Source organism: Pseudorasbora parva, chromosome 24, assembly GCF_024679245.1.
Source record: "Pseudorasbora parva isolate DD20220531a chromosome 24, ASM2467924v1, whole genome shotgun sequence".
Classification (NCBI taxonomy): domain Eukaryota; kingdom Metazoa; phylum Chordata; class Actinopteri; order Cypriniformes; family Gobionidae; genus Pseudorasbora; species Pseudorasbora parva.
This window is the reverse complement of record NC_090195.1, coordinates 34,222,979-34,239,024: the sequence shown is the minus strand read 5'-3', so window position 1 is coordinate 34,239,024 and position 16,046 is coordinate 34,222,979. Positions and strand designations below refer to the sequence as shown.

At 44.3% G+C, this 16,046-nt stretch overlaps 1 protein-coding gene across 3 annotated transcripts in view; it reads right to left on the bottom strand.

Moving 5' to 3' along the window:
* The window catches only part of pard3aa (par-3 family cell polarity regulator alpha, a), a 623,737-nt gene that overhangs the window by 256,802 nt on the left and 350,889 nt on the right, over window positions 1-16,046 (bottom strand). For all 3 annotated transcript variants that reach the window (XM_067434978.1, XM_067434980.1, XM_067434979.1), the window contains exons 12-13: window positions 6,053-6,241; window positions 5,532-5,702 (exon numbers count right to left, since the gene is read on the bottom strand). In XM_067434978.1, coding sequence (XP_067291079.1) covers window positions 5,532-5,702; window positions 6,053-6,241 — 360 coding nt within the window. The remainder of the gene's footprint in view (window positions 1-5,531; window positions 5,703-6,052; window positions 6,242-16,046) is intronic.

Sequence of the window (16,046 nt, the reverse complement as noted above, 5' to 3'; positions counted from 1 at the left end):
GAAGAGATCATCAGTGTTATTCACTTCACCTGTCAGCGGTCATAATGTTATGCCTGATCGGTGAATACACACTGGTTTTTGCTCTAGGTCTTGGATTTATTTATTTATTTAATAAAAAAGGGTGGTAAATGTAACATTGAAAAAAAACAAGGTCAAAACTTTAACAAAATTATACATTCACTCATGAAAAGTTACTGATCAGACACAATATGGTTTTAGTTTAAACATACTAAGTTATGACTGTTTCATAAGCTTATGTTCTACTGGGACATTTTTTTTAATGCATTACAATAAGAATCAACGAGCTAATTTTCAAAAAAAAAATGTTGATTTATAAAATGCATGCATTTTAGTGTCTAGGCAAACACACAGTACTAGAAGCACACTTCACCGACACACACCTGCTATTACTAATGAGATCATGCTGGGCTAGACAGCAAGGACACTTGCTTGCTATGTTTTTGAACAGAGTTTCAGATTGACAGTGTACGGCCAGTTCCTTTTCTCCCTCACACACACACACACACACACACACACACACACACACACACACACACACACACACACACACACACACACACACACACACACACACACACACACACACACACACACACACACACACACACACACACACACACACACGGTGAAGCCAGGCCAGTGGAAAGTGATGGATCTTATTCATTTTAATGCTGGCCTCTGTTTTCCTGGATTTGCTGTATGACAATAGCAAACTGCCGCCTGTCACAGAGAGCAGGGCCGCCGTCCCCCAGCACACAATCCTTGATTTTCTTCAGTGCCCCTGCAAACTCTCCCTACCCATCACTCTCCTCTTCTTTCCACTTCCACTACTCTCTCCATCTGTCTTTTTTTCTTATTTTAGCTTCCCCTCTCGCTCTGAAAGCCGTATCAAAGGGCAATTTGTAGTGTATGTTGGACCACAGTGGGGGTCTGGCTATGCTCTAAAGTTGATGAAAATGATGAAAGCAACCATCCTCATCGTCATTTGACAGACAGATAAGAGCGACCTTCAGCCGGGGCGTTCCGGAAGGCGACGGGTGACCTCGGATGGGAAGAGCGGGAGAGGATGGATGGGACAGGATCTCAGCGGGAGTCTGCTGCTCTCAAAGCACCAGCAGCAAGCGGCAGAGATCAACTCCACACAGTCACTAATGAAGGCTGATTTGAGCTCAGCGGTGTGTCTGCTGTGGCCCACTACATGTTTCAGGGGGTTTCTGTGTGTACACCCGTGAATGACGACAAGACATCTATTTTTTTTTCTTTGACTGGGTGCAGAAAGTAACACAAAGACTATAAATAGACAACATGACTTTCTACAGTGCTGTCTTCACTGCATGCATGCAAAAACAAACACTATATATAATGTAATAAATATATTTTTTGCATGAAATGTCACTGTCATGTGATATGTTGTAGTCTCAATGACATGGACGCTTGTTTCTGCCATGGAGTAAACAAAAATAACAAGGGAATTGTCATTTATATCTCACAGTTGCATTTTTCATGCTTTTTCAAGTTTATATCAAGCAACTCGGACTATATAAAAAGCAAGTTTGCAATGCATCCAGAAAGTATTTACTGTTAAGTTTAAGACATTAAAAAATGTATTCATGCAAACTGTATGTTTACCTCTGTGCTGAATATTGTTTAAGATTGCACATGACCTTTCACCAAAAGGAAAAGGGAACTCTTATTATGAAGTCCCCGGCAGTGTTATTGTTGTTGTTTTTCCCAAAGCATGATGGCTGAATAAACGGGTGATCAAGATTTACAACACTTCACTTTTTCCACATGTTACAGCCTTATTTCAAAATGGATTAAATTCATAAAAATTTTTCTCAATTCTACAAACAATACCTCAAATGACAAAGTGAACGAAATTTGTTTGAAATATTTGCAAATTTATAAAAAATTATTTAAAAAAAACACACACAAAATGCAAGTTTCCACAGCCTTTGCTTGATACTTTGCTGAGGCACCTTTGGCAACAATTACAGGTCTTTTTGAGAATAATGCTACAAGCTTGGCACACCTATTTGTGGGCAGTTTCTCCCATTCTTCTTGCAGGACTCTCAAGCTCCATCAGGTTGGATGGGGAGCGTCAGTGCAAAGCCATCTTCAGATCTCTCCAGAGATGTTCAATCAGGTTCAAGTATGGGCTCTGACTCAAGGACATTCACAGAGTTGTCCCATAGCCACTCCTTTGTTATCTTGGCTGTGTGCTTAGGGTCGTTGTCCTGTTGGAAGATGAACCTTCGCCCCAGTCTGAGGTCTAGAGCGCTCCAGAGCTGGTTTTCATCATGGATGTCTCTCTACATTGCTGCATTCAGCTTTCCATCGATCCTGACTTGTCTCCCAGTTCCTGCCGCTGAAAAACATCCCCACAGCATGATGCTGCCACCACGATGCTTCACTGTAGGAATGGTATTGGCCAGGTGATGAGCGGTGCACAGTTTCCTCCAGATATGACGCTTGTCATTCAGGCCAAATAGTTGTTTCTCAGTCCTTCAGGTGCCTTTGGCAAACTCCAGGCAACCTTTCAGTGAAGAGTGGCTTCTGTCTGGCCACTCTACCATACAGGCTGGATTGGTGGAGTGCTGCAGAGATGGTTATTCATCTGGAAAGCTCGCGTCTCTCCACAGAGAAATGCTGGAGCTCTGTCAGAGTGACCATCAGGTTTTTGGCCACCTCCATGACTAAGGCCTTTCTCCCCTGATCACTCAGTTTGGTCGGAAGGCAGCTCTTGTAAGAGTCCTGGTGGTTGCAAACTTATTTAATTTACGGATGATGGACGCAACTGTGCTCAGACCTTCAATGCTGCAGAAATGTTTCTGTACCCTTCCCCAGATATGTACTTCGATAGAGTCCTGAGTCTGAGGTCTACAGAAAATTCCTTGGACTTCATGGCTTGATTTGTGTTCTGACATGCACTGTTAGCTGTGGGACCTTATATAGACAAGTGTGTGCCTTTTCAAATCATGTCCAATCAACTGAATTTTCCACAAATACTCAGACTGGCCCGTCTGGCACCAAAAACCATGCCACGCTCAAAATTGCTTAAATCACCTTTCCCATTCTGACATTCAGTTTGGAGTTCAGGAGATTGTCTTGACCAGGACCAAGTGTTTTAGGTTGATTTATTTTAGGTTATAATAATTTTACACAAAATTACTGTCAAATAAATGTAGCTTTAGTAAGCAGAAGAGACTTTTTTCAAAAACATAATATAATAATAATTCTGGCCGACCCTACATTTTAGAACGCTAGTGTTCGTGTATTTAAATATAAATGACAAATAAAATAAACAGAGGGTGGTTGAAAACACTTGAGATATATGACCAGCGCTGATCTAGTCGCTCTCGGGTCACAGTGTGAAAGCTGATTTGAATGTATCGGTGGATTACGAAACACTTCACACTCTGCGTGTGATCAAAGGGTCGACGTCCTCACAGTGTTTACGGAGCTGACTCTCGTGGAACGGGTCTTTTAATAAATCTTTAAAAGAATTGATCAAAAAGACTGTTATCTGTTTGATACCAGCTTTTCCTCTAGAGTTTCAGCATCATGAACTCAAACATTTCACATTGAATATTTCCAAAAGGCAAATAATCGAAGTTATAGTATCCACTTTCATTTTATAGCTCTACACTCGTACCGTAAGCCAACAGTTGCTACAGTCTATTTGTATTTCTCCCAAGACATCTTAAGAAAAAGCTGATACTTATAAAGGAGGACTCTGTTAAGTCCCCTGAGCTATGAAACAGCAAGTTCTGAGGAATATGGTTTTCCTCTGGGAATGATCCGGTCACAGACTGCAGTCATCTCATTTCCATAAGCAGTTATCATTCTGAATTTCATCTCCTCCTAACGCTACAGCTTCAAAGTGTCAGTCGTATATTCTTTAGAAAGATAAGTGTTAGATTACGCTTTCAGATGTTATGACTCTGTGCGAGCAAAAAAAAAAAAAAAGAGAAAAGAAACACAAACACACATCCAATGGATTGCATTTGGGAAAGAGGGGGGATGGAAAAGATGGCATTTGAAGTTGATATTTGATATTTCATACTGCCATCTGTTATCAGTGCAAATCAGCATGAGCATTTCAGCGGTCAAATTGCTTTCGATCGCAATCCGCCGCTCACACCCCGGTGTCACTCTCTCTCTCTCTCTCTCTCTCTCTCTCTGTCTCTCCGTCTCTGTCTCCTGTGTCTGTCTGATAAGAACTACTCACTTTAATTCACTTTTTCTGCAGTCTTCACACACAACTCAACTCTGTCTGTCAGTCACTCTGACCGTTCATCCTAATGCAGGAACAACTGCAGAAAGTCATTTCCATAATCAGCCTTTAAGGACCCGCCACTGAGCTATTGTTTGGTAGTTTATTATTATGTATGCTGCATTAAAGTCTGCGTTAAATAATACCGGACTGACAATTTTGGTGAATTTTGGTCTCTCAAAATCCTCCATCAAAAAACTCTGTTCTGGTTCCTTCAGTCATGCAGTGTTCAATGTTTCAATTTATGCTAGATTTTGCATCATTTTGAATTTTGTCAAAAACATACTTTTCAACTGTATCCTTCAGCTTTCATCCCCAAACTTGGGACAGATAACCTCCGAGCCATGTTGATCAGATATTATAAAAACTTTTTCTTTATCCTCCACACCAATCACATGCAATGCATCAAAACAAAAACATTTAAATGAGAGGACACAGATATTGAATCTCTTGAACGCCTTGAGGTTTGAAAATTAAACTTTATAGCTATCGTTGCCATAATGAGCAAAACAGGACAACACTTGGGAATAATTGTAAATAAAATAAAATAAACAATAAAATAAATTGTAAATGAATAAATTAAATAAATAAATTCAACAAATGTTGCTCTGTTTGTGTTTCGTTTTTCTAGTAAAACAAAATGAACAAAAACACAATAAAAAAAATAGTACACAAAATTAAAGAGATTATTACAGAAAATAATTATTTTATATAATATATTTAAGTGCAAACTAAATGTAACAATTGCATTTTAATTAATTGACATTAAATGAATAAGTATTAGAGTTTAGGTTTATATCAAATGCATTTAGTTACATTTACATTTACATTTACATTTGTTTGTTGTCTAAAGTTGAACTTTAGAGTGTATTTTTTGACACACTGAAATAGTATTTCATTACATTTTTTGGGGCCAAGCACCAAAGATGCATAGATACCTATTGTATCCATTGCTGTTCTTCTTCTTCTGTTTCTTCATCTTTCGCTCTTGAATCAATGGCAACCCATAGAACCGTATGGTAAAAAGTTATGAAATTTGGCACCAAGATAGAGGAGCAGATTTGGAGTCTCTAACTCAATCCCTCTAGCACCACCAACTGTCCAAAATGTCTGCTAATAACTTTCGAACCATAAGGGCTAGAAACAATTGTTTTTTTCTGTCTCTGATTCCTGGGCAAGACAATTCAATTGCATTTCACATTATTTTTCATGCTAAAGACAGTGAGTAACTGACCTCTCCTCTCCCTGCGACCCGTCGGGCTACTATCAGCTGAATCATGCCTCTCTTGTTGCCCTCGATGGACATGGACTTGCGGAGGGTCTCCATCGCTTCCTGATTCGTCTTTTCCAGTAGAGACTCTCCATTAACTGCTATCAGCTGGTCATTTATCCTCAGCCGCCCATCCTGTGATTGCACACACAAGAACAGATTTCTTTGAATAAAGAATGTATGCAGCCAATCAGACAGCCGGCAGAACGTGATTTCACCAAGTGCAACATGTTCCTAGATTGACATCTTTGTTGATCCTGGAACAACATTCCAATCAACCAATCAGATTTCAGGGACACGTTTACAGTCAAGTTTAGGCTTACCACCAGGGTTAGGTTTAGGGATAGGGATTATGGGATACTCCATCATTTAGAGATAAGGATATGGTTAATACTACATTTTTGGACAGGAATGTTGTTCCAGGATCAACAAAATATGTTGACCCAGGAATGCGTCTAACTCGGCCAAAGTCTGCGGTTCCTCACCTTGCAGGCGGCTCCTCCAGTGATTATAGACTTGACGAAAATACCCAGGTCAGCGTGGCTCTCTTTAGATCTGTTCCCCTTGACGCTGACCCCTAACCCTGCCGAGCCCGAGTCATTGAGAGGGATTTCAAAGGTCATAAACTCTCTCGTTCCATCCGGGGTCAATATTAATTCATCTTGTTCTTCTTTCTAAAGAGATTAAGGAAAGGCAAAAAGATATTGATTCAAGTTAAAGATGAAGAATGTATTTATTTAAAATACTTTCCCCCAGTTTAATCGAAGGATCTATTTACAAGTGCAAAATTGTTGGCAAAGGCTATTTACACTAACTCCACCCACTGGTGTCTGATTGGTCCAGACAAAATGACATAAAAAGCTAGATTTTCAACACTAGTAATAGTGAAGGGTTAATGCGTGTGCCAGTTTTGACGCAAATCAACCCGTGTATGAAATACGAATTTACCTTTTGCTGAGCTCACTCTACTCCCTTTCCCATCACAAATCAGATAGGAAAGGCATTAATGTTCAACAAAAATGAAGAAAATATTTGCAAAGTGGAAATAAAATGTCTAACGTGTGTTCAATAATAAAGTGTTTAGGGTAAGGGGTCGGTGTAATGGGGTGAATTTGTCTCATTTACACTATGCTATTATTGCATACCGTTTAATGTACAACAACACTGAGGTGCAAATAGTATCTGCGACTATATATAATTAAAAATAGCATCTAACTACTATTTACACTTATTGCAAAGCAAACACTGCTCTTTTTACATTGCACTTAGAGTAAATACTCCCTGTCCTTGTTTAATATGCAACTGTAACTGAGCAACTCATAGGTTAATTCCACCAACATATATTCACACCGTTCCTGCGTCTGAGATCTCATACTTTGCAGTCGGTACTACATTTGGTTTGAAACTTTCTTAGTGACTGTTGAAAAAAGTATGTTCTGCATAGTATGAATGAAATTCAGAAGTATGCCATATTGTCATTGTCATGTGACCTATGATGATTTGACCGCCATTCACAAATCCTCTCCTATGGCCTCATGGGATAGTAAAGTGTCCAACAAATGCACATTTCACAATCTCGCTGGATGAAGTAGGTCATCCGAGGACTTTTTATATACTGTTTTATGGGCACTGTGAATTAGGACACACTACTCGGCTTGCATACTATTTTTTGCATACTATATAGACCATTTCAGAATGTTTGTAAACAATGGGCACCAGGATACTTCCGGGTGGCAGAACGCGAGCGGCTTCTACTGACAAACTGAAGAGATCAGCCGGCTACTGTAAACATTTACAGAGTTAAGAACATTGTTGTTGATTAAAGTTGAAACTATGATGAAAACGTGTTGTGTTTGGGGTTGCGCCGTCATATATACAGCAAAAGATGTAGGATTGTATCGATTTCCTTCAGAAAAAAGTAAATATATCCAGCAAAACCTGTGAGTGAGGAGGCTAAAGCTAGTGGACGTCGTCAAAAGAGGCGCTACAGAGAAGTATTCTCAAAACGGTCCGTCTACAAAATCATAGCAGAGCATAATTATCTTCAGCTGGGGAAATTCAAGACTAATATAAGTAAACTTTAGATCTCTTTTAAAGATCGAACTCATTGCCAGTCACTGCCTGAAGTAAAAGTAGAAGAGACTGAACTTCTAGTGTCATGTAGGCTACTGATCGAATGGCAATGGAAGAAATAGGAAAAGCAGAACATAGTTGTAGGCTGATGGATGATTGATGCATGAACCACACTGGCTTCATCATCACAGCGAGTTTAGTTTGAGTGAATGCCTAACGTTAGCGGAGTAGCGCTAGTCTACAGCACGCTATCCTTTTGACCGTCAGAAGCTCACGTCTGTGCCATCGGATCCGACCCCGACCGAGCAACAGAAAACCATCATAGCCTTTTTTAGTTAGATAACAGGGGAATAGACCATCTACCATAGCCTAACATATTGTAAGTCAAACAGCAACAGTCACTAAAATAACTACTCAATGGTAGGCTGAGGCTCATTTAAAAATTATGGTATTAGACTAGCGCTACATCTACTGGAGCAAGGTTAGGCATTTCATGTATTGCTATCTCCTGAATTAGTTAATCAGTCCCTCAATAATCATGTTAACTATGTCTGAATCCCAATCGATTTACTAGCTTTGCACCCCGAAGAGCGTTTATTAATGTTGTGACGTCATGGTGAATTGTCGTATAGTATTGAATTATTCTAACTGTATCTATGGAGTTTTCCAAATATTGCTGTTTATCTGATCAACCCAACATAGCAACAACTCAACCAATGACAAGAGTTTGGGGTGGGGCTATCAGCCTGTTTCGACCAATGACAGATGGGGAAAGTGTTTACGACTGAAGAATACCTGTTTGAAAAGAACTATATTTGGCGATGTAAGAGGTGTAGAAATTACACACTACATAATATCAAAGCTGATACATTAATAGAATGTTATTAAAGATCAACACAATATAACATGAACACAATAAGCAAACACAATATAGCCTCCCAGTCGAATTATAGAGTGTGGGGAGATTATCAGCAGGATCACAAGACTCATTAAACAAGATGTTTACAGTGGTTTCTATGGAGAATTGACTTGGCACCCATTGAGTGGGCGATCAAATCACAGAGTCGAATCAACCCCGTGATATACAGCACTTCAGGGTAAATATACACTTCCATATCAGTCAAGAAAATATGCCATATTTACATTGTTGGAAACCCCATTAAAATCAGCCTTATGCAGCGAATAGTCTACATTTGGACATTGCAATCATTTCTGACTGGTCTATGAGCAAGTGCTAGTTTAAACCCACTAGATCATCTTGGTAACAGCTAATACACGGCTTTGGACCAGCAACAGTCCAGCTACCATGTTTCAAAACCAGCATTTTCCATCGGAGAAGTCATTAAAAGAGTGATTCATTGATGGAAAACCCACTCTCAGTAGCACTTGTATACATTAAAAGCAAAAGTAATGTGTTTTAAGAAAGGTTCAGCACACACACACACACACACACACACACACACACACACACACACACACACACACACACACACACACACACACACACACACACACACACACACACACACACACACACGCGCAGCTGAAGAATGCCAGGTGCTTGGCTTTAGTCCAGCTGCCGAGAGCAAAGAGGCTGGAGACGAGTTATAGAGATTCAGCCAAGCATTCAGGTGAGGCCCCTATCTCTCCTTCCTTTCATAATACACCTCACACACACACACACACACACACACACACACACACATACATACACACACACCATCATCTCGCGCACGAGCAGTTGCCATGGCAACCCAGGTGGCTCTCAGCAGACAATAGCAGCTCTCAGGTTAAGAACCAACGAACAGGTGAAGGCGCCAGGAAGAACACATGCAGTGCTAACACGGTTTCCACGCGTGTGATTTTCACCCACTCATTTAGTCCCTATCACGCTGTCAACAAGTACGCAGAAAGGACAACCGTCTTTCAGACTGACACAATGAAGTGGCTCTCACCGGCGCACTCCAGCACTGATATGCATTATGGATAGAAACATGGCTGTTATTGAACGAAGAAGCACCTTTGTAAGTTTTAGGCCACTTCTCGCCTTTGACAGATAACACTGTTTTTGTCAGCAGCTCCATGGCAACCGAAAAACATTTCAAGCATTTGAAGGAATTTCCAGAGTTGCCAATAAAGTCTAGGGTTGGGAAGAGAAAATCAATTCCAATTCTGGAATCAGATACTTGGGACCCACTTTATATTAGGTGGTCTTAACTACTATGTACTAACATTTTAATTAATCATTTGATACAATGCACTTATAAGGCATTTCTCAATGTCAAGGAAGGATCCTCGGAAGCCAGAATTCTAAGGATGCTACGTCATCGACATCCGACGAAGGACTGTTCCAATGTCGAGGATCCTCGGAATTCAACCAAGGACTGAGTCCTTCGTTCGAAAAATATGTCATATACAGGAAAGGATGCATATGAGTAGCCTTCGCGCTCTTCGCGTTCTCAAATCACCCACAATCCTATGCTCGCAGCTTTGCTATCTTCAGACGTTCCCGGAGTCGGACTCGGAGCGTGAACGGGGCAAATATGCTTGTATCGGGGTTTGTAGATGGGAAGGAAGGAGGCGGGAACCGGCAAACGTTCAACAACTTTATAATAGCCCCGTCACGGGCGACTGCCCGCACACACATAATAAAACATAAACAAACCATAACATAAAGTCCAGGCCGAGTCCTCTCTCGTCTTCCATGCTCCTCCAATTATACTCCCGTCACTGCCGTGAGCCGAGACCGGTGTGGCGATGGCGATCAGCTGCCGCTCATTATCACTCCACCGGCCCACTCTCACGGTCCCTCACCTCGCTGCTTGCCACAATACTTTTATTTATGTTACCAAACATTTGTTATAACCGTAGTTAATACAAGTAAAGTTTAACGTTTAAATACCGGTACAAATTGACCCTTCGCTAAGCCCCGCCCGAATACCACCACAGGCCAATCGTGGCTTAGCAACCGTAACTAGGCACGGAAGGTCTGTCAAGCTTTCGAGCGAGGGAAACATGCCGATGCAAATCTGTGCGTATGGATTGTGCAAATCTGATGCCTATCCTAAAAGTTTGGACAGATGGTGTATTTTTTTTTCCTTCCCCAAAACATAAAACTGAAGGTAAGAAATACCAGCCTTGAATCAAGCAGTGTGTGTGAGACCCCATTCACAACGTTAAATGTCGTCAGGATTAACAAAAACACCTATGTTTGCTTCAACAAACTGAAAATACATGAGGTTTTTTGACTGATGCAAGTTATTACATATGATGCAGTATACAGGCTATAAAAAGAACTGTCTTAGCTTTATTTATTAGTTTTGTATTGTAGTTTTGTTTAGACAAAATGTGTGCAAATTAAGACCTTCATCATAAGGATTGTTGCAGTGGCTGTGTTTATAATATTAATAAAACCCATCATGTTTGAAAGACTGGCTTTCTGTTATAAGGTTTCAGTAAATGTGTGGTTTTTGATGAATGGCTCAGGTCAGAATCTCAGGCTAGTGCCAGGTCCAAGGAGTAGATTATAGACACACAGTAGCCCGGCGCGCTAAATATAATGTTAAGCCGGAGAATCATTGCAAAGTTTTCAGGCTAATTGTCACGGTTCATGGATTCCCTGTCTCACTCTTGGGTGCGTGTTGAATGTAGGTGAGGGCGGAGCCTGGGATTGGCTCATCACGCACCTGTGGCTGATCACCTGCACCAGCTGCAACTCATCACCTTCACCCTATTTAGTCTCTCTGTTTCTCTCTTGTCTTTGTCAGAGCGTTGTTGGATGTTCCCCTTGTGTCTCCGTGTTGGTTGTCGTTTCCCCCTTCCGTGAAACGCTGGATCCCTTCCCGGATTACCTCAACCGCGCTCCCGAGTCACTGCTGCTCACAGCCTGCCCGTGTCGCCAACAGAGTCTCTCTCACGGCTCCGTCTTATCCGGACTTCTTCTGTGTTCTGAGTTTTGGGCTTCTGTGACACTTCTGTCAATAAACTGAGTTACTTGCAATTGTATCCTGCCTCTGTGAATCCGTTACAGAACGCTCTGACCAACCATGGATTCAGCGAGTATCAACGCCCTACTGACCAGCAGCAACGAGAGACTGGACCAGCAGGAGGCGAACTTAACTGCCACAGGACAGGCAGTACACACCTTGGTGGCACGGGTGGCCGAGCTGACCCAACAGATGCAACAACTCGTCGGTCCCACTGTGCCCGACCCACCGCCGATTCCCCACACACCATCTACATCGCGGCAACCGGAACCACGTCTGCCTACCCCCGAGAGTTATGCCGGTGAGAGCAATTATTGCAGAGCCTTCCTTACCAAGTGTTCCTTGTTTTTCGCTCTTCAACCGCAGACTTTCAACACGGAAAGATCCAAGGTGGCATTCGTCCTCACCCTGCTCTCCGGACGAGCCGCACTTTGGGGAACGGCGGTGTGGGAGAACCAACATCCTTGCTGCTCCTCGTTCCAGACGCTGGCGGCAGAGATGAGAAGGGTGTTTGACCGAGCGGTGACCGGAAGAGAAGCGGCACGTCAACTCGCAGAGCTCCGCCAAGGTAACCGCTCGGTCTCGGATTATTCCATCGAGTTCCGCACCCTGGCCGCCGAGTGCAAGTGGAACGAGGAGGCACAGTGGGACATGTTCCTGCATGGGCTGGCTGACCGCATCCAGAAGGAGATATTCGCCATCGACCTTCCGGAGAAGATTGACGGTCTCATTGACCTTGCTTTGAGGGTGGACGCTCGTCTGAGTCGGCTGAGGTCCAGGATGGAGCCTCAGCATGGGAGTGTCGAATGCCCTCAGGCCAGCGCTACGGATGCGGTCAACTACACCTTCGACCCGGAGCCCATGCAGGTGGGTCGAGCTCGGCTCTCCCGGGAGGAGAAGGCGAGACGGAGATCCCGTGGTCTTTGCCTGTACTGCGGCGGGAACGGACACCTGCTAGACTCCTGCCCGGTAAAAGACCACGCCCGGCGGTAAAAGGAAGGCTACTGTCGGGCGGGATCTCCGTGGAAAAGACCTCATCCTCCACTCTCCTCCCGGTGAGATTGCTGTGGGCAGCTCAGGATTATTCCAGCCTCGCCCTCCTCGACTCGGGAGCGGAAGGTAACTTCATTGACTCTGCCCTTGCTCACAAACTTAACATACCCACCATTGCACTCAAGAACACCATTTCTGTCAACGCACTCAACGGACAAGTTCTCCCTGACATTTCATTCACCACTGAACCACTTACACTGATCACTTCCGGCAACCACACAGAACGCATTTCATTTTTCATCCTGGACTCCCCTTTGGCTCCCGTTGTCCTCGGTCACCCTTGGCTGGAGTTACACAATCCAAGGGTTGACTGGGGACAAAACTCTGTGTCTGCGTGGAGTGATAAATGTTATGAGTCTTGTTTGGTGTCTGCTTGTTCGTCTGTTTCTCGTTCTGTTTTTCAGAGTGAGACGGTGAATCTGTCTAACGTGCCTCCGGAGTACCTCGACCTGAAGGAAGTGTTCAGTAAGTCCCGAGCTGCTTCTCTCCCTCCGCATCGTCCCTATGACTGTGCTATAGATTTACTCCCAGGTAAGTCTCCGCCTAAGGGCAAACTATACTCTCTTTCTATTCCAGAGAGGGAGGCCATGGAGAAATATATTTCTGATTCTCTAGCCTCCAAATTCATCCGCCCTTCCTCTTCTCCGGCGGGGGCGGGGTTCTTCTTCGTGGGGAAGAAGGATGGTTCTCAGCGACCTTGCATTGATTACCGAGGGCTGAATAACATCACGGTAAAGAATACCTATCCTTTGCCGTTGATGTCTTCAGCTTTCGAGAGGTTACAGGGAGCATCCGTCTTCACGAAGTTGGACTTACGTAACGCTTATCATTTGGTTCGCATCAGGGAGGGGGATGAATGGAAAACCGCATTTAACACCCCCAGGGGGCATTTTGAATACTTGGTCATGCCTTTCGGCCTTTCCAACTCCCCAGCGGTTTTCCAGGCACTCGTCAATGATGTGTTGAGAGACATGGTCGACCAATTCATATATGTCTACCTGGATGACATTTTGATTTTTTCTTCGTCTCTCCAGGAACATGTTCGACACGTCAGACGAGTGCTTCAGAGGTTGCTAGAGAATGGGCTTTTTGTCAAGGCGGAGAAATGCGCTTTTCATGCACAGTCTGTTCCTTTTTTAGGGTACATCGTGTCATCGGAGGGAATGCGCATGGATCCCGACAAGGTTAAGGCTGTGATGGATTGGCCAAGTCCAGATTCCCGTAAGGCCCTACAGAGGTTTCTGGGGTTCGCCAATTTCTATCGGCGTTTTATTCGCAATTTCAGCCAACTAGCCGCACCTCTGACTGCCTTGACCTCTCCCCGAATGACGTTCAGGTGGTCCGATACAGCCGAGGCTGTATTCGCCAAACTGAAAAGCCGCTTTGTTTCGGCTCCCATCTTAGTCGCCCCTGATCCCACACGTCAGTTCGTGGTAGAGGTCGACGCGTCAGAGGTGGGGGTAGGAGCGGTTCTTTCACAGCGCTCTCCCTCAGATGACAAGATGCACCCGTGCGCGTTTTTCTCCCATCGTCTTTCTCCTGCCGAACGCAATTATGACATTGGTAACAGAGAGTTGTTGGCCGTCAAGTTAGCGTTGGAGGAGTGGCGTCATTGGCTTGAAGGGTCGGGGGTACCTTTTATTGTATGGACGGATCATAAGAACCTTGAATATATTAGATCTGCTAAAAGACTCAACTCCAGGCAGGCTCGGTGGGCACTTTTTTTCGGATGTTTTGACTTTGTTCTCTCGTACCGCCCCGGGTCTAAAAACATCAAACCTGACTCTTTATCTCGTATTTTTGATGCTTCCGAACGCCCGGTTACTCCCGAGTGTATTTTGCCAGAGAAGATAGTTATCTCTACACTCACATGGGAGATCGAATCGAAGGTCAAAGTGGCCTTAGAAGGGGTAACGCCCCCGCCCGGCGGCCCACCGAGTTGTTTGTTCGTTCCGGAGGGGTTAAGATCCGAGGTCCTCAAATGGGGTCACTGCTCCAACATTGCCTGTCATCCAGGGGTAAACCGCACTTGCAGTTTAATAAAGCAACGATTTTGGTGGCCACTTATGGCTCGCGACATTCGCAGTTTCGTTTTGGCTTGCTCGGTCTGTGCGGTTGGTAAGACATCTAACCAACCTCCCCAGGGGTTACTTCAGCCGCTGTCTGTTCCTTCGAGACCCTGGTCCCACATCGCTCTAGATTTTGTTACCGCCCTCCCGCCCTCCCAGGGCAAGACGGTCGTTTTGACCGTCGTGGACCGATTCTCGAAGGCAGCACATTTCATTCCCTTGCCCAAATTACCCTCAGCCAAGGAGACAGCGGTATCTGTAGTAGATCACGTCTTTCGGTTACATGGCCTCCCGATGGACGTGGTCTCCGACAGAGGTTCCCAATTTGTGTCCAAATTTTGGCAGGAGTTTTGTAAATTACTAGGAGCCACGGTTAGTCTGTCTTCGGGTTATCACCCCCAAAGCAACGGTCAGACCGAGAGAGCCAATCAGGATCTGGAGAGAGTGTTGCGATGTTTGGTATCCAAGAATCCTTCATCCTGGAGCCAGCAACTCTCTATGGTTGAGTACGCTCATAACTCGTTACCAGTGTCATCTACGGGCCTTTCGCCATTTAAGTGTAGTGTAGGTTACCAGCCACCTTTTTTTCCTAGTCTGGATTCCGAGGTCGCGGTCCCCTCTGTTCACGCCTTTATCCAGAGGTGTCATCGCACATGGACCAGAGCCCGTGAGACTCTGCTCCAGGTGGGAGCGCGCACCAAGGCTAAAGCCGATCGCCACCGGTCTAAGCCTCCCGTTTACGTCGTCGGTCAAAAAGTGTGGCTTTCTACCAAGAACATTCCTCTCCGCTCCGTATCTAATAAACTTGCTCCCAAATTTATCGGCCCGTTCACTGTCACCAAGATCATTAGTCCGGTGACAGTCCGCCTCAAACTCCCTCCGGCGTACAGGAGGATTCATCCCGCCTTCCATGTATCCAAAATCAAACCTGTTTTTCACTCCCACCTTAATCCGCCAGTCCCGGTTCCCCCACCGCCGCGACTCGTAGATGGGGAACCAACTTATTCGGTTAATCGCATTCTGGATTCTAGACAGAGGGGACGCGGTTTCCAGTACTTGGTGGACTGGGAAGGTTACGGTCCGGAGGAGAGAAGTTGGGTTCCTGCTAGGGACATTCTGGATCACTCCCTTATTGATGATTACAATCAACAGGTAAGGTCGGCTGGGAGCGTCAGGGGACGCTCCTAGGGGGAGGGGTACTGTCACGGTTCATGGATTCCCTGTCTCACTCTTGGGTGCGTGTTGAATGTAGGTGAGGGCGGAGCCTGGGATTGGCTCATCACGCACCTGTGGCTGAT